At 36.1% G+C, this 23,566-nt stretch overlaps 1 protein-coding gene across 3 annotated transcripts in view; it reads right to left on the reverse strand.

The window, feature by feature from the left end:
* Positions 1 to 23,566, reverse strand: part of LOC103098691 (lamin-B1-like) — a 115,952-nt gene that overhangs the window by 29,164 nt on the left and 63,222 nt on the right. For all 3 annotated transcript variants that reach the window (XM_056825048.1, XM_056825050.1, XM_056825049.1), the window contains 4 exons: positions 22,836 to 23,061; positions 12,690 to 12,794; positions 9,161 to 9,280; positions 429 to 542 (listed from right to left, as the gene is read on the reverse strand). In XM_056825048.1, coding sequence (XP_056681026.1) covers positions 429 to 542; positions 9,161 to 9,280; positions 12,690 to 12,794; positions 22,836 to 23,061 — 565 coding nt within the window. The remainder of the gene's footprint in view (positions 1 to 428; positions 543 to 9,160; positions 9,281 to 12,689; positions 12,795 to 22,835; positions 23,062 to 23,566) is intronic.

The raw sequence follows: 23,566 nt of genomic DNA on the forward strand, positions 1-23,566 counted from the left end.
ATAACCTCTTATACTAAACTATTGAGATAATCAGGGTCATCTGATTTAAGTTTCCTTAGTCTACTTTGTGTTCATCTCTTAACTCTTGTGTTTCATTTATTCCTTCTACTATAATCCTACTCTGCAGTTCAGACTCTTAAATATTAAAGTAATATTCTAGTTTAACTAATTATAATGATAATCAGATAATTAATTAGAATAATACTGTTACTTTCTAAGTTTTAAAAAATATTTACATTAGCTAAAAATCTCTCAATAAGAACATACTTTCCCCCTTTATACTATTCTTCCCAATTTATTTTCAAAAAGTTACATATGAATGAGCAACTTCTCATTAATCAAACACACTTTCTGACTGACTTTTAAATACATTAACACAACGAATGTATTTTATTAACAAAATTTCAAATAAATGAATAGAGTAATACCTGCTGATGAAAGGCATTCTCTTCCTCAATTGCTTCAATAGCTTTCTCCTCCTCTTCTTCCTCCTCCTCTTCATGTAATGTTGTTTTGAAGGTTGTACTTCTTTGAGCAACCTCCTGAAAATAAAAATAGGCTTATTATGGCAAGTCTGAACTGGGCATGACATTCCTACTCATGCAGGTTGGCAGTAATTGGTAATCCCTTCTGAGCAAAGGAGAAAGAGCCTACTGACTGCAAGAAAGAGCAAGAATGACTGATAAATCTATAGTGGTAATCACTTAGAGATGAGACTTTTGATGGGTAAAATAATGACAATTATTATCTTAAGATATAAAGAACTCAGTGGGAGAAATTAAAATGACATAAGAATAGGAAATACATATTGTATTTACTAGAGTAGTCTTAAAATCCTTTCAGTGACACTTAAGATAAACAGGCAATCTTAACACTTTTATTCAGTTACAAAAAGCAATAATATCCATACGCACAATAATTTGCTGAATATTAAACATGAAAGAATAGTCATGGAATAGCAAGTCACTATAGGTTTTTTTTTTACATTAACAAACTCTTTTATCCAAACAAAACAGCAAACAGAAACTGAAGAAATTCTACGGATTGGAATTTGAACTCCCCTGATGAGAAATAATTAAGAATTAAAAATAACATCACTAAAAATCTATAAACACAAGAAAACAATATGTAGGCTAAGAAGCATTTTTTGTAAAGTCACAAATATTACAAGTCAGCAATTAACAAGCTGCCTGAAAATGCTATAACATTTACACTGACTTTGACTCAGTTCCAAACTTAGGATATACTCAAGTTACACAAATATATAAGATAGACCTAGGCCCTATGGTATTTGAGATCTACATGGCAAACTATTCACTGTTTAAAATACACTACTACCACAATGTGAAAAACAATAGACATAAACATTTTATGCTAGACAATTTGACCCTTTTAGGGTTCTACATAAACTTAAATGTGGGGCAGTGAGGTGGTACAATAAAGCACTGGCCTTGGAGCCAGAAACATCTGAGTTCAAACGCAGCCCCAGACACTGGCTGTGTGACCTGGGCAAGTCACCTAACTTCCATTGCCTCAGTTCCTCACATTGTGGAAGGAAATGGCACACTACTCCAGCATCTTTGACCAGAAAACTCCATAGGGAAAAAAACCCCATAGGATCATATAGAATGGGATACAACAGAACAACAAATGTAAACCCATCATACTCTCTCCTAAATAGAACTAAGTATCACCTTCAAATAAGAATTTATTTCAATTTTCTAACAACATGACTTATTTTAGATCATTTCCTTTTGGTGGGTGCTAAATACTTTATAAAAACAAAGAGTTCCGTAGTACCTAATATTACTATTTATCATCTCACATCCTGCCAATCTTTCCTTGCTGAAAGGAACCTCAAAGGCTAACCTCATCAAGAATTCCCTCTATAGTCAATAAATGGTTATCTAGTCTCCAAAAATGGTGGTATCTCTTTCCAAGGAGGTCTTCAAACAGAAGATGAAACCTAGAGGGTGCCTATCTTTTGAAGAATGGATAAATAGATTATGATGTATGAATGTAACAGAATATTATTGCTTCCTAAAAAATGATGAAATAGTTTCATAGAAACCTCTGGAGAGTTATATGTACTGAAGAATGGTTAAGTGAAGAAAACCAAGATAATATTTTATACGTTATAAGGATAAACAATTTGAGGATTCTTTTCAATGCAATGACCAACTAGGATTCCAGAAGATTGACGATGAAGTATGTGGCGATACCTCTGGACAAAGAGATAATAGATATAAGATGCAAAGGACTGGTTTTCAGACAAAGCTAGTGGAGAATTTGTCACAAGGGCTTTATTTTCTTTTTCTGATGGAGGGAGGGGGAAGGGGAACAGAAACAGATTTATCTACTTCCTCATAAAAGAAGGACGTTGAAGAATCTTCTTTTTTTTTTTTAAGGCCGAGAATAGAAGGTCAGAAGGAAACATAGAAAAAGCCAAACAGTTTTAAACTTAATAGATACACATTGAACTTATTTTACATTTAAGAGAAAAACTATTGGAGAAAAATCTCAAATTATACCCAAAGAATTATAAAACTCTATATTCTCTTTGACCCAACAATACCACTAGAGGTCTTTTCCCCCAAGGTCAGTAGGGAAAAATGAAAAGAACCTATATTTATAGCAGCTTTCTCTGCAGGAGCACAGAACTAGAAATTGAGGGGATGTCCATTAATGGGGGAATAGCTAAATAAGTTGTGGTATGAGTGTGATGGAATATTATTATGATATAAATGATAAGCAGGTTGATTTTAGGAAAAGATGGAAAGACTTGCATAAAGTAATATACAGAGTAAAGCGAGCAGAACCAAGAGAATGTTGTATTCAGTAACAGCAATATTGTTCAAAGAGTTAACTTTGAATTACTAAGATATTTTGATAGGAAGGAAAAAAACCAACGTATTTGGAGTTAGAGAGACCAGGTTTAAATCAAAGCTCCACAATACACTACCTGTGACTCACTTCAACCTCTAAGTTTCAGTATCCTCCTGGGCAAAATGAAGGAGTTGGAATTTCAGTTCTAAATCTAGGACCCTATTGTAAAAATGGAGATTTGAACCCTGGACTTCAATTCCCAGAAGTCCTTATGGGTTCCCAAATTGCCCTCTAACCTCCCTTAATCTCCCTGAGTGCGCGATCACAAATTATTATTTAAAGAGACTCCGCCTACTGCTCGCTCTCTTGGCCTCTGTGTCTGGGCACACGGGGCTTTCTCTACCAGGCAGGATGTAGAGTGAGTGATTGTGAATGGGCTCTCTGGGCCTAGACACGTGTTTTATTATATTGTATTTTCTTAAAATTCTTAAATAAACCTCTAAAATATGTAATACTTTATTACTAGAAACCTAATTTTAACTATAACACTATGAACTCTTAAAAATTAGATTATTTACTCTGCTGTTATTCTGCTTTCTTGGATAGTGCTTCAGTATGTGGGCATCTAATACTTGGGTTTTTTATACAAAGTACAGACTGGGGTGGGGTGTATGGGGTGCTCAGGGAGGGGTAGTATCTCTGGTATAGAGGGCTTGTCGTGCCCTCTTAGGGCAGCTCTCCAGCCTCTGACCCTCACCTGACACCCAGCTTTCACTTGTGGCTCCCAGTAGCTGCTAGCATGCGGCAGTGGTCACACCCCGGGCAACGGCTTCGACAGGCTGGCTAAACCATGTTAAGTTAGCCATCAGGTCGTAAACCCCTAGTGAACCAGGGCTTTGCTCACCCAGCATGTGAAGACTGCTTCGGCTGAACAGGTGGAAGAAACCAACAAGAGGGTTCAACGGCTGAGAGGGCAATACAGCAAGGCACTGTGGAGTGCTTAGGGCCTGTTGGAGCACAAAGGACAACTCGACCATCCAATGCAGCTGAGGAAGTCTCCAGGTATAACGACTTTTCGTGCCAATGGACCCAGGCTTCTAACGCCGAGAGAGTGGGACTGTCTCTGTGCATAGACTTTTCCACTTAAATCTTCACGCACAAAGACAATCATCATCCTTGGCTACCGAGAGACTACTACTACTAGTTTTAGTCAACTTACCAATTCTGAATCCCTGATTGACTCCAACTGAAAAGATAGCAGAATTGGGTAGGGGGAGGAGAGGAAAGAATCCTGTCTTTCATTTTACTTTATTTCCCAGGGTGTTTGCCCAGCACTTTCAGTTATCTTAAACAACTCAGTAAAAGGACCCCCCCCCCCAATACACCCTCTTGCCATTAACTTTTGTGTCCTGGGATCTGTTCAAACTTCTCTTCCCTGGAATGATTTTTTTTAAAATTGATTTAAGGAGTTTTTTATGCTTCTTAATCTGGATAATTTTTGTGAAGCTTTTGTGAATTTTGTGAATCAAAAAGCTATTTGTGGTTCTGAGTATCAGAATGGTGGAGAGAAATGATCTGTTTAGCCTGGAGGAGAGAAGATTTAAGCAGAAGCTTATTATCTTCAAGTGTTTGGAAGATTATCATTTGCAAGAAAGATTAGACTTACTCTGCTTAGTTTCATAGAGCAAAACTAGTAGCAATAGGGGAAGATAGATTTCTTCTTAATATAAGGGAAAACATTCTAACAATTATATTTGTTTGAATGTTGTGAATTTTAGATTTACTCCACCTTGCTTAGTCTAGCAAAACAGGAATGTCTACACCCCTACTTAAGGAGTAAGTATTGAGAAGGATGGCCTATGACAGACATGTGCTAGCAAATGACAAATCAGAAACAACTGACAGACCCCTGGGATTTTCCTTGGCAACCAATTAAATTTGATTGTTACAACCCTAAAAATTACCCTTACAATGTGTAATGCCTCTATAACTAGCATCCAGTCAGTTGGGGGATGTTATAAAGGACACTCCTACTTAGGAATAGACTCTAGTAGATGACCTCTGACATCCCTTTCAATTCCAAATTTATGTTTCTAGAAACCTTTGATACATAAAGCAAGTGGTCATTGTGTGTTTTAAAATTAATAATCAATAACTAAATATTATATTTTATAAAGTTTTATTAATAATAACTAATACAAAAGAACTACCTGACTTCAGCCTGGTCCCAGGTCCAAGAGCAGAAGAAGGAGCAGTTACTGCCTCTTAAATACAATCATGCAAAACGCAGGGATGCAGGAAAAGGGAATTTTGGGAAACTTCTGGGGAATGAAGTCCAAAGACTCAAAATCTCCATTTATACCTATCCCCCTGTGATCCTACTGGGAAACCAGCTTCCCCAAAAGGATCATGGAAACATAAACTTAAAAATTGCCATAATTTGTGGATAAAAAGAAAAGATAACCAAATCAATGATTACTAGGTTGATAAAAAGCAAATTTGGGGCAGTCCCCTTTGGCATAAGAGTATATATTCAAAAGAAAGGCACTTCAACCCCCCATAGTTCAATTTACATCCCAAAGTTCACTCTGGATCTTCTGGTGCAACAAGTAGTCTCTGCAGGCATCTATCTTCATAGTGCCTTCTGGATTTTGGGAGGTAGCAAGTTTCTTATCCTAAAATTGCTCAAATTTAAATCAAAGTTCACAACAATAACTTGTTCCCCCTGAGGTGAAAAATAACAAACACAGGGATCACTCAGAGATGCATGGTGGAGTTATGAGGTATATGAATCAATTTGCAAAAGAAAATCAAAAACATGAAAAAATCCAAATGAAAGAGAAAAGTAACTTGTGGATATAATACAAAATGTAAAAGTCTTATGTCTAAAAAAAATCTAAGTAAAGGAAAAACAAACCTATTACAGGTCCTTGAATCAGGGCCCAATTAAAATGACCTAAGAAATTATGTACTACCCAATCAGTAGTCAGGACTATAGAAAGTTTGCCACACTATGAAAGACAGAAAAGGGACTAGTTTATAGGAACCAGGTAGGAGCCAAATTTGAGATACTTGGTAGAATGTGGGACAAGGAAGACCTTCCTTTAGTAGTAGTCTCTTGGTAACCAAGGATGACGATTGTCTTTGTGCATGTTCATATCTGATATAGATGAGTGTGCACAAAAACACTTGTGCATGAAGGAGATTTAAGTAGAAAAGTCAATGCACAGAGACAGTCCCACTCTCTCGGCGTTGGAAGCCTGGGTCCATTGGCACGAAAAATTGTTACACCTAGAGACTTCCTCAGCTGCATTGGATGGCCGAGTTCTCTTTTGTGCTCTAACATGCCCTAAGCACTCCACAGTGCTTTGCTGCGTCGCCATCTCAGCGGTTGAACCTTCTTATTGGTTTCTTCCGTCTGTTCAGCCAAAGCAGTCTTCACATGCTGGGTGAGCAAAGCCCTGGTTCACCAGGGGTCGACGACCTGATGGCTACCCTCACATGGTTTAGCCAAACTGTCAAAGCCGTTGCCCAGGGTGTGGCCGCTGCCACATGCTAGCAGCTACTAGGAGCCACAAGTGAGAGCTGGGTGTCAGGTGAGGGTCAGAGGTTGGAGAGCTGCCCTAGGAGGGCATGACAAGCCCTCCATACCAGAGATACTACTCCCTGAGCACCCCATACACCCCTTTAACACATTTTAAACAGCTGCAACCTCGAATACCAAACAAGTTCATGTCCTCTTGTCTTGGCTCAAAATTTTCATCAATCCCATTGATATTGATTGATCTCTTTGACCTTGTGCTGGATTGGCACTATGCAGTTTAGCTTTCTGCTTCTTTGGCACTATACAATGGCTCTTTATGTATTCTCTTGTCCTGGAATCAGACACACTCATTAAGCAAAGTCTCATAAAATCTTTTAAACAATCAATGGCATCATTTTTATAGTCTAAAGTTTTGGGGGCATGTATTAATATTAGAACAAATGGATTTAAAACTTATATTACTGAAAAATAAAAAAAATTAAAGAAAAATCTCAGTATTGTTGACTTGTGCTTCAAATACAAAAAAAGGAGAGAAAAAACAAAACTCAGATACTATATTGCACATGAAAGGAAAAACGATAACAAAATAAGTTTTAAAAAACAAAAATACATAGCTTAAAATCAGTGACACAGTGTGTCAGCCATGTGTAAGTACAAAATGATTTTCAGAATAAAACAGTAACACAGTAGATAATGCACATTCAAAGAAGTACGGAAGTACCCAAAATTCACAATAGCCCAATTAATTACAATAGCAAACAAACCCACTATCATATTTTACATAAGTTGCTGTATGACATAAAAAAAACCCTATGAACTGATGGATATTTATCACAATTTTTATAGATGTAGCAATTCTTTCAACCTTAGTAAATATAATTTTAAACAAAGTAAAACTTATTGGGGTCTAGAACATCATCAAGAAATCTAGATTGTTCTGCTGGAAGTAAATTAAAATGAAGAGTTTTGCAGGAGCTCTTTTTTTTTTTTTGGCTTCCTGATTCATAGAAACACCTTGGTAAGAACATTTCTTTGTTTCTCCACCTTTAATACAACATTCTTTATATATATATGTGTGTGTGTGTGTATATATCTATATATCTATATATCTATATCTATATATATATATATATATATGCTTATACCAGTCCCCCTCTCTGGCTTCCTTTAAGTCCAAACTAAAATCCCACCTTCTACAGGCAGTCTTCCCTAACCCCTCTTAATTCCAATGTGCTCCTTTGGTAATTATCTCCTACTTCTCCTGTATATAGTTTACCTGCATAGTGTTTTCCCCATTAGTCTGTAAGATCCTTGAAGGCAGAGCTTATCTTATTTGTACTTCCAGCACTTAGTACAATGTCTTGCATGTAGCAGGCACTTAAAAAATATTTATTTATTGGATTCAGATTATTGGATATATAGCTCAAAAGAGAGCAGGAATATGGGCACAGAGCCACAAATTTTAAAAATCAGGCTTACCAGATTGGCAATTGTTTCATTTTAAGCCTGATTCCTTGAGAGGATTGTTTGTTAAGGGTAGGGGAGAAAATAACGTCAGGAGAAATCTCAATATAGTTTTATGATTCTAATGGAACTCTACTATCCTCTTATATTTAATACTTGCACTATGAAGTAATCATCCAATTCAGATGAACTTTACAACATATTCTAAGAGCTATTAGCAAAAATAGACTTATCTATATATACCTTGCGTTCACCTTCAGGATTCATACACCTATTTAATTTTCTTTCAATTCTAAAATGTGATCATAATTTTATAGTTCAAACTATGGATAGGGAAGAGCAGTTGTGTCCAACTCAAACATAAATGGAAGTCACCAATCCATAAAGATTGCTGTGGCTTCATGCTAACTTAACAAAACAAGTTTTAATATTATCTACATTCCATTATAATTTTAAATTTTAATTAAATATTGCCCAGTTTGACATCTCTGGATTAGAGGACTAAATTTGGAGTCAGAGAACTAAGTCTCTATCCCAGTTTTGTTATTTGCTGACTATATAGAACCTTGAATAGGTCACTTAACTTCTCTCTGCCCCAGTTTATTAATATGCATAAAGGAAAGACTAGCTGCAATACTAACCTCACTAAATAACTGTACAAACTGAAGGAGATAAAATGCTTTGCAAGTCATGACATGTCATGCAAACACCAATTATTTAATTGCATATCTGAACTGGTAACATTTCTTTTTTAGAATTTCTTTTAATTTTATTTTTTCTGATAAATATATTTCAATAAAACTGGTTTCCTTTCCTAGTAAACCTAAGTATTTTCTTTTTTTTTATCCTATATTTTCAACGGACTTGGATTTTTACCAGCATCATACTTCTGGTAAACTCATCAGCCTGCAAGAATTTGATAGTTTTGGCATTAACATCTTTTCAGGACCCCCAGTACCTTCTGCTCCTTTGGAAAGAGAACTAGAAGGCAGAGAAAGAACTCCCAAGGCTTCTGTATGAAGAGGATTCTCACAGACCCCTCAGCTTTTTATTTCCCACCAGCTGTATTCTCCTTCCTCTAATACCTCTTTTCCCATCACTTTTCAGCTTCCTTGTGTGTGCTATGCTCCTTGAGGACAGGATTACTTTTTTCTTATTTCTATACCCAGTAAGGACTTTTGGTAAGGATTAGTAAAAAAATATTAGTTGGGATATTTAGTTAGGCCTTTCATAGTAAAGATGTTAACCAGCATATGCATTATTTTGAGACTATAAAGTCAACAAAGACACAAAAAAGATTAAGAACTCTTGTTCTAATTATCTTACCTCTCCCTGAGAGTTTTTTAATATGACCTTTATATTTTCACCAGTGCCCCAGGAATTCTGGTTCTTCCAGATGAGGTCAGTGGGAGGAGAGGCAGTGACTCCAGCATCTGCAGCCCAAATCTAAAAAGAAGAAAGAACATCAATATTCACAAAGCTCATACCTTTCTTGTGATAGTCATGGGATGATGATCCAATTTTTTAAGAGTCAAAGATCAAAACACCACAAGAGCATAGTTGGATTAATATTACCTGTGTGAATAAAAACATGTCATCATTTCACCTTTCTTGTTCAGTTTTCAAAGTTGGAAAATGAGGAAACTGATGTAGACGATCTCTTAAGGTCTCCAATTCTAAAATCCTATGATATTGGCTGCAATAAGTCCAAATCTCAGATACCTTCTCTGAGTTGTTGTAGGGAGGGAGGAAATAAAAGGAAGTCCACTCTATAACCCAGGGAAGTGTTCACTTTGGATGCTTCTAACCCAGGCTCTTCTGCTGGGATGTCGCCATGACTGCCCAGGCATGAAAGGATAAAGATGTGAGTCTTCCAAATGAGTCTCCCAAATTGCAACTTCATAGCCCTTTGATCTCAGGGTAAGAACAGGCAGTAACATCAGTATAAAATGGGATCCACACCTCTGATAACGAACACAGAGCTCTAGGTCTCTTTCCTTTTATCTGTTGTTGCTAGGTAAATTCAAAGGGAGCAAGTGGATGAGGGGACATTAAGGGCAATCAATTAGCAGGTGGCCCACACTATGATCCTCTTCTCTTTATCATAATGCTTTTGCTGGCTACCTTTGCAATACATGCCTTAGTTAATTTGCTAAACATGATCAGGAAAGTCTTGTGATAGCAGTTTTTTTTTAACAGTTCAGTTATCTTGTGATTATAAATCTTGAACTTTTCTAAAAAATAATCATTTCTAAAAGAATCACAGCAGGTATGAAGTTTGCTGACACCTTTCCATATCATGCTTTTATGCTATTATGTGAAGTTATTGTTCAACACAGGGTTTTTTTTCTTCATACTGTTTTCCAGTTTTCCCAGTAGTTATTGTCAAATAGTGAGTTCTTCCAAAAGCTTGGATCTTTGGATTTGTCAAATACTAGGTTCTATGGTCATTTACCACTGCATGTTGATTGCCTAATCTATTCCATTGGTCCTACACTCTATTTCTTAGCCAGTATCAGCTTGGTTTGATGGTTGCAGCTTTATAAGTACAGTTTAAAATTTGGTACAGCTAAACCACATTCCTTCATATTTTTCTTTTCATTAATTCCCTTGATATTCTAGGTCTTTTGTCCTTCTGGGTGAATTTTGTTATTTTTCCCTAGCGCTCTGAAATAATGTTTGGGTAGATTGATTGTTATGGCACCAAATAAGTAAATTAATTTAGGAAGAATTGTCATTTTTATTATATTGGCTTGACCCATTTCATGAGCAATTAATCTTTTCCAATTGTTTAGATTTGACCTTACTTATATGAAAAGTGTTTTGTAGTTGTGATCATATGGTTCTTGGGTTTGTCTTGGCAGGTAGATGCCCAGGTGTTTTGTATCATCTATAGTTATTATAAATGGGATGTCTCTTTCTATGGCTTGCTGTTGAGCTTTACTGATAGTATGGGAGAAATGGTGATATTTATGTGGGTTTATTTTATATCTGGTAACTTTGCTAAAGCCATTAAACATTTTCATTAGTTTTTTGATGAATTCTCTAGGTATACCATCATATCATCTGCAAAACTTTATTTCTTCATTGCTTATTCTAATTCCTTCTATCTCTTCTTCTCTTATTGCTATAACTAGCATTTCTAGTACAATATTGAAGAGTAGTGGTGACTTTTTTTTATTGCCAGTACTTAAAACAATCTTAAAAATGTTTATTGACTGACTTACAGATATTCTAGAGTACACTAAGATAGAACTATTTCAATATTAAATTCCAAATCAAGTTAAAATTTCATCCCTCTCTGATGTCAAGCATAAAAAGCCAACATACTAAGCAATGTTACATCTGACTTTCTGTGCCCTCAGTTTTTAGAGATCAGGATATCAAAGAGGAATAACTTCCTAAATCAGATTTGAATTACAGGAGTAGTTAAAGCAAATAGATCTTCTATACTCACAAAACAAAAGGGAAATCCAAATTTAGTGACTCATCCTACAAGTTAAATATCACTATTAGTCAGTACAGAAATACCTATCCTTTTAGAGATTTCTCTAACTGAAAAGAAAAATAATCATCCAAGACCTTATACTGCTTATCTTTTTAAGAAAATGGATTTCTAATAATAAGAAATATTCAAACAATACTCTCTTTTAATGGAGAGACACAATTTAACATAGTGGATGGAGGTATTTGGAGTTAGGAAAACCTAGATTAAGTCTTGCTTCTGACAGATCTTGGCTGTGTGGCTCTGTGCCAAATGCCCCAGAGAATTCTAAGACTATAAATAGAAGAGCAAGGACTGATATGAATTGGTAGAAGGAACTTCATTATTATTTTTTAACGCCACATGTTGAAAACTTTTGTTTTGTTTCATTAGTAGGAATTTGAGTAGAAAGTCTCTTTTACTTCATTTTGTTACTAGGTAGTCTGACCAACTTGCCATAACAGCAAAGAGGTGACCAATATTGTCCAAAGTACCAAAGAATCCCTATCGTTCTAGGAAATGAGTTTTAGTATGGGGGAGGAGAAGGGGTTTTTCCTTTGAAGTTTTGTCAAGGTCTAGTAGTAACATGAACATCTGGTCTTTCCTCTGTTGCCTGTTTTTATTATTCAGTTGAAGGCTAAAAGGGGGAAGGGGATCCTTTATAGAGCCTAGCCACTAAAACTAGTGGTGGCCAAGTGGCCTCAGAATTTCCGAGGCATCTGTCTACAAAAGAGTGAAGGAATAAGAAGCAGATCAGGTCCTGGATGCTTCTTCCAGATCCATTATTCTGTCAGTTCCATGGAGAGGAAACTGGGCAAGGAGTCTTCTGGGTTAAAGAAATTTATGTCCATATCCTATAGGTTCCTCTAAATCTCAGCAATCTTGGCCTTCAAAAATTTCAAAGGCTGGGGATGCCTGAAGATGCCATGATGGACTCTTGAGTCTGACAGGCTGCCAGAGACAGAAGGCCCAGGCTGACTTTTCTTTCATCAGGACAAACACCATCAATAGCACCTCGACAGTTGCTTCCAGGCCTGTTGGCCTGCAGAGTTCACATTCCAGGCCAGCCTCAAAGGATCTAGGGGTAGGGGGGGAAGGGAGGGCCAACATCTTGAGGGACCCACAGATTAGGGTAGTGATCAAGGTTTCAAAGGTCTGAGGACAAGGCAAGTGAGTGGACTAGGTCCCAGCCTGGCATGGTCCAAGGGCTCTTCTGCTTCTTGTGCTGTCTCAGAGTCTTCTCAGGGAACTTTATTGAGAGCTCCTTATGTTGATGAAATCAAAGGTATAGTAATGTTACAGCCCCTACCCCCAATCTAATTAAGATAATAAGCTAAGCTCATTTCCAGCAAGAAAAAAAAAATCACTTACTGTAACACTCTGGCCTGCCTTTAATACATATCTTGAGAGATATTTATAACTGACTGATGTATCTCTTATTTTTCTGATCATCTCCCAGCCTCCCATTGGTTGATCCTAGATATAGAATAAATGAAAAAAGATTGTTTCAAAAAAAACACAAGGATAGTCAATAACTTAATAAACTTCTAAATGTACTCAAACATAGGCAGACTTAGTAAAAGGAAACTTCTATATTTTATTTCTTTGCTTGTGGTCAAAGGAAAACCAACTGCCCTTTCATTCACATTTTCACATTCTGATAAAAAGGACCTTTCATTTGAAAAGATGAACTTACAAAATGCTACATGTAAATTCACAATGAAAAAACTTTATTTTGCTAGTAAATCAAATAGAAATACCAATGACAAAATAATCCTGGTTTCTTAAAAAGTTTGTTAGAAGAAGACTATATGCCTTTGAAGGACCTATTAAGATGAAAAACCTGAGTTTGATAACAATGTACTTGACATCTAGAGTTGGATAGCTATTTGGATACCTTTTTAAAGATCATGTAAAGTGTGTAGGGGTTTAAAAGCACTACTGCTTACTAATGACAAAAAAACTATCAGAGATCTCAGAAAGTTTACAGTATATATCAGGTAGGTCCTTAGAAAATATATATCCATATATTTACATATATGGATGTTTTTAGAAACAACAATAATTATCATATTGATATATACATATGGATATAAATTTTAAGGACCTACCTGATACATATATATATATATATGTATATCCTTATAATAGGACCATTATCTCAGCTGTCAGAATCACAATTACAAAATAAATATTTGATCGTTTTCAGGCCTTTAAAATTTAAACACAAATTTTAAAATGAAATGTAGGAGTCCAGGCATGTACAAATCTTGAAAATAATAGATGTACTCAAAAGCCACTCTCATAAGCAATCTGCTCATTAACCAGTCTCATGGATATATTTTTTCTTTTGAAAATTTTATTTAATTATTCAATTTAGAACATTATTTCTTAGTTACAAGAATCATATTCTTTCCCTCCCCTTGCCCCGACCCCTTCCCCTTAGCTGACACACAATTCCACTGGGTTTTACATGTGTCCTTGATCAAAACCTATTTTCATGTTGTTGATGTTTGCACTAGAATTATCATTTGGAGTTTACATGCCCAGTCATATCCTCCTAGACTCATGTAATCAAGCAGTTGTTTTTCTTCAGTGTTTCTGCTCCCATAGTTTTTCCTCTTTCTCATAATTCCCTCTTGTGGATCACTGCATTGCCACTAATGAAGAAGTCCACTACATCTGATTGTACCACAGAGTATCAGTCTCTGTGTATAATGTTCTCCTGGTTCTGCTCCTCTCACTCTGCATCAATTCCTGGAAGTCATTCCAATTCCCATGGAATTCCTCCAGTTCATTATTCCTTTCTTTTTAAATTTAAGTTAATTTATTTAGTCAATATAGAACATTATTCCTTGGTTAAAAGAATTATATTATTTCCCTCCCTACCCTCCACCCACCCTTCCCACAGTTGATGCACAATTTCACTGGGTATTACATGTGTCCTTGATCAAAACCTATTTCCATGTGGTTGGTGTTTGCATTAGGATGTTCATTTAGAGTCGATATCCCCAGCCATATCCCCTCGACCTCAACATTAAAGTAGTTGTTTTCTCTTCTGTGTTTCTACTCCAACAGTTTTTCCTCTGAATGTGGATAATGGTTTTTCTCATACACTCCTCCAAGTTGTTCGAATCACTGCATTGACACTAATGGAGAAGTCCATTATATTTGATTGTACCGCAGTCTATCAGTCTCTGTGTATAATGTTCTCCTGGTTCTGCTCCTTTCACTCTGCATCAGTTCCTGGAGGTCATTCCAGTTCCCATGGAATTCCTCCACTTTATTATTCCTTTGAAGACAACAGTATTCCATCACCAACATATGCCACAATTTTTTCATCCATTCCCCAATTGAAAGGCATCCCTTCATTTTTCAACTTTTTGCCACCACAAAGAGTGCAGCTATGAATATTCTTGTACATGTCTTTGTCCTTATTATCTCTTTGGGGTACAACCCCAGCAGTGATATGGCTGGATCAAAGGAAAGATAGTCTTTTAGTGCCCTTTGGGATAGTTCCAAATTGCCCTCCAGAATGGTTGGATTAATTCACAACTCCACCAGAAATGCATTAATGTCCCAACTTTGCCACATCCCCTCCAACATTCATTACTTTCCTTTGCTGTCATGTTAGCCAATCTGCTAGGTGTGAGGTGATACTTCAGAGTTGTTTTGATTTGCATCTCTCTGATTATAAGAGATTTAAAACACTTTTTTATGTGCTTATTAATAGTTTTGATTTCTTTAACTGAAAATTGCCTATTCATGTCCCTTGCCCATTTATCAATTGGGGAATGGCTTGATTTTTTGTACAACTTATTTAAATCTTTATAAATTTGAGTAGACTTTTGTCAGAGGTTTTTGTTATGAAGAGTTTTTCCAATTTGTTGCTTCTCTTCTAATTTTGGTTGCATTGGTTGTATTTGTACAAAACCTTTTTAATTTAATGTAATAAAAATTATTTGTTTTACATTTTGTGATTTTTTTGAACTCTTGCTTGGTCTTCAAATCTTTCCTTTCCCAAAGATCTGATATATATGCTATTCTGTGTTCACCTAATTTACTTATAGTTTCCTTCTTTATATTCAAGTTATTCACCCATTCTGAGTTTATCTTGGTGTAGGGTGTGAGATGTTGATCCAAACCCAATCTTCCCATACTGTCTTCCAATTTTCCCAGTAGTTTTTATCAAATAGTAGATTTTGGTCCTAAAAACTGGGATCTTTGGGCTTATCATAGACAGTCTTGCAGAAGTCACTTACCCCAAGTCTATTCCACTGATCCTCCCTTCTCTCTTAGCCAGTGCCATATTGTTTTGATGACCACTGCTTTATAGTATAGTTTGAGATCTGGTACTGCAAGGCCCCCTTCCTTTGCATTTTTTTTTTCATTATTTCCCTGGATATCCTTGATCTTTTGTTCTTCCAAATGAACTTTGTTATGGTTTTTTTCTAATTCAGTAAAAAAGTTTTTTTGTAGTTTGATGGGTATGGCACTAAATAAGTAAATTAGTTTGGGTAGGATTGTCATTTTTTATTATGTTCGCTCATCCTACCCATGAGCAATGTTTTTCCAATTGTTTAGATATAGTTTTAATTGTGTGGAGAGTGTTTTGTAGTTGTGTTCATATAGTTCCTGTGTTTGTCTCAGCAGATAGATTCCTAAGTATTTTATATTGTCTAGGTGATTTTAAATGGAATATCTCTTTCTAATTCTTGCTGCTGAGATGTGTTGGAAATATGTAGAAATGCTAATGACTTACATGGATTTATTTTGTATCCTGCAACTTTGCTACAAATTGTTGATTATTTCAACTAGCTTTTCAGTTGATTCTCTATGATTCTTTAAGTAGATCATCATGTCATCTGCAAAGAGTGATAGGTTGGTCTCCTCATTGCCAATTTTAATACCTTTAATTTCTTTTTCTTCTCTAATTGCCACTGCTAGTGTTTCTAGTACAATGTTAAACAATAGAGGTGATAATGGACATCCTTGTTGCATTCCTGATCTTATTGGGAAGGCTTCTAGTTCATCCCCATTGCAGATGATGTTTGCTGATGGTTTTAGACATATACTGATGTATCTGGTCCTGGGGATTTTTCCTTAGGGAGTTCTCTGATGTCTTGTTCAATTTCTTTTTCTGATATGGGATTATTTAGGTATTCTATTTCTTTTTCTGTTAATCTAGGCAATTTATATTTTTGTAAATATCCATCCATAACACCTATGTTGCCATATTTATTGCCATATAATTGGGCATAATAGTTTTTAATGATTGCCTTAATTTCCTTTTCATTAGAGGTGAGGTGTCCCTTTTCATTTCTGAGACTGTTAATTTGTTTTTCTTCTTTCCTTTTTTTAATTAGGTTGACCAGAACTTTGTCTATTTTATTTGTTTTTTCAAAGTACCAGCTTCTAGTCTTATTTATTAAATCAATAGTTTTTTGACTTTTAATTTTTGATTTTTAGGATCTCAAATTTAGTCTTCATCTGAGGATTTTTAATTTTTTTACTTTCCAATTTATTAATTTGCATCCCCAATTCATTGATCTCTGCCTTCCCTAGTATGTTAATATATGAACTCACGGATATTAATTTCTACTACTTAGGCTGCATTCCATAGATTTTGAAAGGATGTCTCATCATTGTCATTTTCTTCAATGAAATTATTGTTTATAAGATTTGTTCTTTAACCGATTTTGGAGAATTGTATTGTTTAATTTCCAAATAATTTTTTGACTCTCCATATACCCTTACTAATTATTATTTTCATTGCATTGTGATCTGAGAAGGTTGCATTTATTATTTCTGCTCTATTGCACTTGTCTTCAATTTATTTTTTATGCCCTAGTACATGGTCAGTCTTTGTGAATGTACAATGTGCTGCTGAAAAGAAGGTATATTCCTTTTTGTCCCTATTTATTTTTCTCCAAATGTCTACTAACTCTAATTTTTCTAAGATTTCATTCACTTCTCTTACCTCTTTCTTATTTATTTTTTGGTTTGATTTATCTAGTTCAGATAGAGGAAGGTTCAGGTCTCCCATTAGTATAATTTTTCTATCTATTTCATCCTTGAGCTCCTCTAGTTTCTCCTTTAGAAATTTGGATGCTATGACATTTAGTGCATACATGTTGAGTACTGAGATTTCCTCCTTGTGTATACTGCCTTTTATCAGGATGTAATTACCATCCCTATCTCTTTTAACTAGATTTATTTTTACTTTGGCTTTGTCAGATATCATGATTGCAACTCCTGCCTTCTTCTTATAAGTTGATGCCCAATAGATTTGGTTCCTTCCTCTTACTTTCACCCTTTGTGTATTTACCTTCCTCATGTGTGTTTCTTATAGACAGCAAATGGTAGAGTTTTGGATTCTAATCCACTCTGCTATTCATTTGCATTTTATGGGTGAGTTCATTCCATTCACATTCAGAGTTATGATTACCAGCTGTGTATTTCCCAGCATTTTGATTTCTACTCCTAGTCCTGCCTTTTCATCTTTTACTATTTCCTTCTATATCACTGTTTTGTTTTTAATCAGTCCCACTAATTCCCACCCTTATTTTACTTCCCTTTCTACCCTCCTCTCTTCTTATTTCCCTCTTATTTTCTTCACAGTCTTTTTATATTATCCTTCCCATCCTCTACTTCCCTTGTATTGCTTCCCTCCCCACCAGTCTGTTTGTTCTTCTCTAAAGGGCATAATTATTCTACTTCTCTATAGGGAGTAAATAAATTCTCTGTCCCAGTGGATTTGATTATTCTTACCTCTTTGAATCAATTTCAATGCACACACGAATTAAGTATTTCCTATCTCCAACCTCTTTACCCTTCCAGTGTATTGGTGTTCTGTAGGAGGTGATCTGTTAATTCTTTCAATTTCCACTTTTCCCTCTTGCTCTAGAATTTCAGGTAGTTTTCTTGGATTATTTCCTGTAGAATGATTGTCCAGGCTTTTTCTTTTGTTATAATCTTCTGATAGATCAATGATTCTTAAGTTGTCTTTCCTGGACCTGTTATCTAAATCTTCCATTTCGTGGATGAGGTGTTTCATATTTTCCTCAGTTTTTTCATTCTTTTGATTTTGTTTTATAGTTTCCTGTTGCTTTGTGAAGTCATTTGCTTCTAGTTGTTGTATTCTAGTTTTTAAAGACTGAATTTCATCCCTGGATTTTTGGTCATCCTTCTCCTTCTGGTGTGATTTTCTTTGGAGGTCATCTTTCATCTTCTTTGCCTAATTTTCAAGCTGATTAATTTTGGGTTTCAAGACACTATTTTCTGTTTCCAGATTATTTATTTTGCTTTTAAAGTTTTTTCCCCAGTTGTCTTCAGCCTCTCTTAATTGGTTTTTGAATTTTATTTTGAGTTCTTCCAAAGCCTGTGCCCAATTCTCTGGAGTTTCTGTTTTTGCTTGGTGTTCCTTGATCCTCCTCTGTTTCATTTGCCATTTGTTCATTGCCTGGATAGAAGCTGATGATTGCAATTTCTTTTTATGTTGTTTGCTCATATTTCTTACTTCCCCTTGCCCCTCCCCCACCCCCCAGTTGCCTGTAGTCTTGCTCCTCTTATTTTGTGCTGGATCTGTGAGTTTGGGCTGTTCTGTCCTGAAGGGGCTTCTTCTCTGTTATGCTGTTTGGTCAGGTAGTCTGATCTTCCCTAACTGACAGCAGAAGCTGAGAAGGAGTTGGGCTTCCTGCATTGTTGTCAAGGTTGTTGCAGCCTTTGTCCCTTGGAGCTCAGTCAGCAAGGCTCTCAGATCAGTCTGTGGGGGAGGGGTGTTGGAGCTTGAGCTTCTCTGCCCTCTGAAGGCTTCTTATTTGCCCTATTGATAAGACTGAACCAGGTGGAATTGATCTGCAAAGTTGGCTGTGTCCTGAGGCCAAAACCTCCAGAAGAGGGGTGGCAAGATGGAGCATTTCTGCTGTGACTGGGCTGCTTGCCCTAGGCTTCTCCTCCAGCTGCCTCTACGCTTCCTGTGTTCTAAGCCTTGAGCCTGTCACAGCTTTGACGCAAGGTTCTCTTTCTGGACTAGCGCCCTTGCCAGCCCAGAGATTCCAGCCACTGCTGAAGGCTCAGTGTTGTAGGTGGGGGAGGTGTCCTGGGACCTTCCTTCTTCCTTCCCCTTAAACCTGCGTGTCCTAAAGTTCAGGCTTTTTGGGTGGGGCATACCTTTTAACTTGGGTCCAGGAGGAGGGTTCCCTATCTCTGTCCTGTTGTTAGATTTGGTTTTCAGTCCACTGGAAGTGTTGTTTTTGATGGGTGAGGAAGGGTTTACAGAAGTCTAAATTTTTGCTTCCTCTAAGCTGCCATCTTGCCTTCTCACGGATATATTTTTAATGACTAATTTCTATACCCTTGAGTTGAATCTCAGCTTTCACCTTGTGATATTCTAACCTCTCCCCAAGTCCTCAGTCTGGAAAACTATCCGAGCTACCTTTTCAGTCTCTTTGTTTTGTAAAAGGTACTCATTTCCATGAGATGAGGGCTAGTATGTTCTAGGGCAAATGAATTTCTGGGATGGGCATTAGTTATACCAATTTTATTAGGTGCAGGGTCTTGTATGTTATGATGATTACCTCATAATGTTAATTTGTTTGTCATGCCACCCAGTTAATTTTCAATCTCCCTATTCATAGCCGCACTCTTTGTGGTGGCCAAAAATTGGAAAATGAGGAGATGCCCTTCAATTGGGGAATGGCTGAACAAATTGTGGTATATGTTGGTGATGGAATACTATTGTGCTAAAAGGAATAATAAAGTGGAGGAATTCCATGGAGACTGGAACAACCTCCAGGAAGTGATGCAGAGAGAAAGGAGCAGAACCAGGAAATCATTATACACAGAGACTGATACACTGTGGTACAATCAAAGGTAATGGACTTCTCTATTAGGAACAATTCAATGTCCCTGAACAATCTGCAGGGATCTAAAAAACACTATCCACAAACAGAGGACAAACTGTGGGAGCAAAAACACTGAGGAAAAGCAACTGCTTGACTACAGGGGTGGAGGGGATATGACTGAGGAGAGACTCTAAATGAACATTCTAATGCAAATACCAACAACAGGGAAATGGGTTCGAGTCAATCTCCCTTTCCCCTTTCCTTATAAGACCTAGCTAAGAGGAAGCTCTCACCCCACCAGAGCTACCCCTTGTCAGGCTTACGCTATGCTGAAATATCCTGCCTCTCTGTGTCTCTGTTCTCTCTCTATGCCTTCAATAAGGATGATATTAGAAATTGGATCTTGTCATATTAGTTTAGAGATAAGAAGTCGAGAAGCTGGCTTGAGATAGAATTGGAGTTTCAAGCAGAGCTGAGAGTGTCAATTTCAAATGTTGACAGTTGTAGTGGTTTTTCTCTGGCAGTTGGTAGAGTCACTGACAGAGACTCTTGCTCTGAGGGCTTTGAGGAGGTAATATCTTTGCTCTCTCTTACTGCCTGAGGTAAAGACCTGAAGGAGTTAAGTGTTTTCTTTTTCCAACTTGGGAAACATTATTGACTATCTATTACTGTCTTTATAGATTGTTTAACTCTGAGAAGACCAAAGGAAGAACTGCTAAAGCTCAGAGTCTTAACTTGATTCTTGTTGAGATTTAGACAGCTAGCTATTTTTATAACTTGGAGGCAAAGTTAAGAATTATAAGGATAATAATGTAGTTTATTGTAGAATAGGGAAAATTTGGGTTAGTCAGATCAGGAAGGATCATTGTAGCCTGTGAAACAGGAGAAGTGGTTTTTTGCAGAACCAGTGAGTTTTATTTGGGTAGAATTAGAATCCCTTATAGTTAGAAATCCTTTTATACATAAATATTTCAATAAATATTTTATTTTTTATAACCAGAGTCTGTTTAGCATCCTTGTGCCTGGACCTGAAGAGAAATTCATTTATGAGCTTCACTTCACTTATATAAACTGAGAATATTTTGTGAGCACAGCAAGCAGAGTATCTGAATTCAGTTTATAATCAATAATCAAACCCATTTCAATATTAGTTTTTGCAGTCTCTCCTTTATTTTTACACTTCCCTTCCTTAAACTCTTTAAACTCTTCAACCCATATTCACTCAGACTCTAGCTCCCCTTTTTTAGGTGTTCTACCCATACAGGAACATTTTGGAGTCGGTGGACAGCTTCAGGAAAAAAAAAAATGTCTTCTAATGTGGATCTGTAATACTTATGATATGCTCTTCATCCAGGGTGGATCCAATGGTAAGATCGGCCTATGGAACATATTTGATAGGTCAGCTTTTCCGACCTTTCAAAGCTTATTGGTCTTGACAGAAGTACAGTCTCTTGAAATTGTTTTTGTTCTAAATTTGAGTTATCCATACACTATCCAGTCAGTACAAAATCATGCTAATGGCCATCAAATTCGGCACAAATTTCACAATGAAACATTCAAGAAAAAAGATCTTTAAGTTTCTAAATAGCTCCAAAGAATGGCTTAGTTGTGGCTACATTGTCTCTGTGATTTTTGGAACTATAAAAAGGAACTCTATATCCTCTTTATACAGGGTTAATTAGAATGATCAACTCTTTCTATATGGTTACTCATCTACCAATATAATATTTTAAAATAAACTAAGGTGGGCAGGCAAAAACAAGGCTGGCAACTGCCCTTGGTGCTAAAATACATACAAGTATATAGCATACTGAACTCTGGTTTTAACTCTCCTTCCTTTCCATTTCCTCTCATAGTGCTAGGTTCCCTACTACATTCCTGATTTGTATAGTGCTAAGGGAATGAAGGGGAAAAGTCTTAAATGTTGAGTTATCATCAGTCTTAAAATTGTCAATAACCTAGCATTAAAAATTATGCCTTTTAAAAAATAAAGTGATTCCTCAAACTGTATCAAAAAGAAATGTTTTTTGTTTTTGTCTACATGTAACAGCATTATCTTCTTTATTAATTTAAAGGAAAAACATCCCTATAATGACCTGGTCTGTTCTCATGATTTTGGATAGTATTAAATTACCAAAAGAATTTTTATTATTTTCATCCATTAACTCATCAGGTCTTGCCATCACAAATCCCATTATCATAGATTAAGACATCTCTTAGAATACACAAAAATGATGTGTTTATTAGATTAATATGATAAAATTGCCAGAAGATAGATATAGTTATATTTAATTTAAATTTCAATGGCAATTAAGTCACTTTATCTATTTTAAACCCTTATCTTCTATCTTAACATTTCCAAGATAGAAGAGTGATAAGAGTTAAGCAATTGGGGTTAAGTGACTTGCCCAGGTTCACACAGCTAGGAATGTCTGAGGCCATATTTGACCAGGATCTCCTATATCTCTAGGGCTGACTCTCAAATACATTAAGCTACCTAGCTGCCCCTATTAAATCACTTTAAACATAGATGCTATTTAAATTGTACTGGAAAAGGGAGCTGTGAGAAGGAAAGGGGCATTAATTTCAAAAGCTATTCCAAGAAAACCAAACAAAACCCCATTCATCAAGTAGGCTTTTTGAAATAGGTACATGTACAATTTTATTTTACCTGTCCAGAAGTGTTCTTTAGGCGGATAAATTTTCCATCAACATCTATCTTTTCAATGGAAACATTTCCAGTGGCTGAGGCTGAATGAGAGATGCTGATGCTACTATTTGCCTCTGATTCTTCCACATCAACCCTCCTCCTCTTTCCTTTACTTGTACGTATACTTTGGCTGGAGGATACTCTTGACACTGTTACATGAGAACAAGGGGTTGAATAAAGCTTCAGCCTATATAAAAAGAAGGGTTAAATAATTACCTGATGCTTTCATGGAGAATAGTATCCATTCCCAACTAAAATAGAAGCTGATTAACTTTCTAAGAGAAAGTATTACTAACTTTTTGCTAAATAATACTGGTGTGTAAATGACAAAAGATCACCTTGGATTGTACTTCTGGCTTCAGACTAATCCCAAGTCAGTTACTTCACATTTATAGATCAGATTCCCCACCTTTAAAATGGGAATAAAAATAACTGAAATTTTCCCTTTCAGCTAGATATTCTCAAAATTAGTAGAAGAATCAATTTTAGAATATATTTTATATAAATTACATGAAGCTATTCTGATCGAGTTGGTAGTTGGAACTGTATATTATAGTTCTTATGCAGAAGCATATATTCAAAACAATACTGTTGAAACACAAAATCTCAAATTTCTATCTTATCTCATATTTTAAGTTTCTCTTAAATAATTCTATATCATAATTCTCTTATAAGGGTTAGCACTAGGCATT

This window comes from Monodelphis domestica, chromosome 3 (genome assembly GCF_027887165.1).
Source record: "Monodelphis domestica isolate mMonDom1 chromosome 3, mMonDom1.pri, whole genome shotgun sequence".
In the NCBI taxonomy this organism is placed as follows: domain Eukaryota; kingdom Metazoa; phylum Chordata; class Mammalia; order Didelphimorphia; family Didelphidae; genus Monodelphis; species Monodelphis domestica.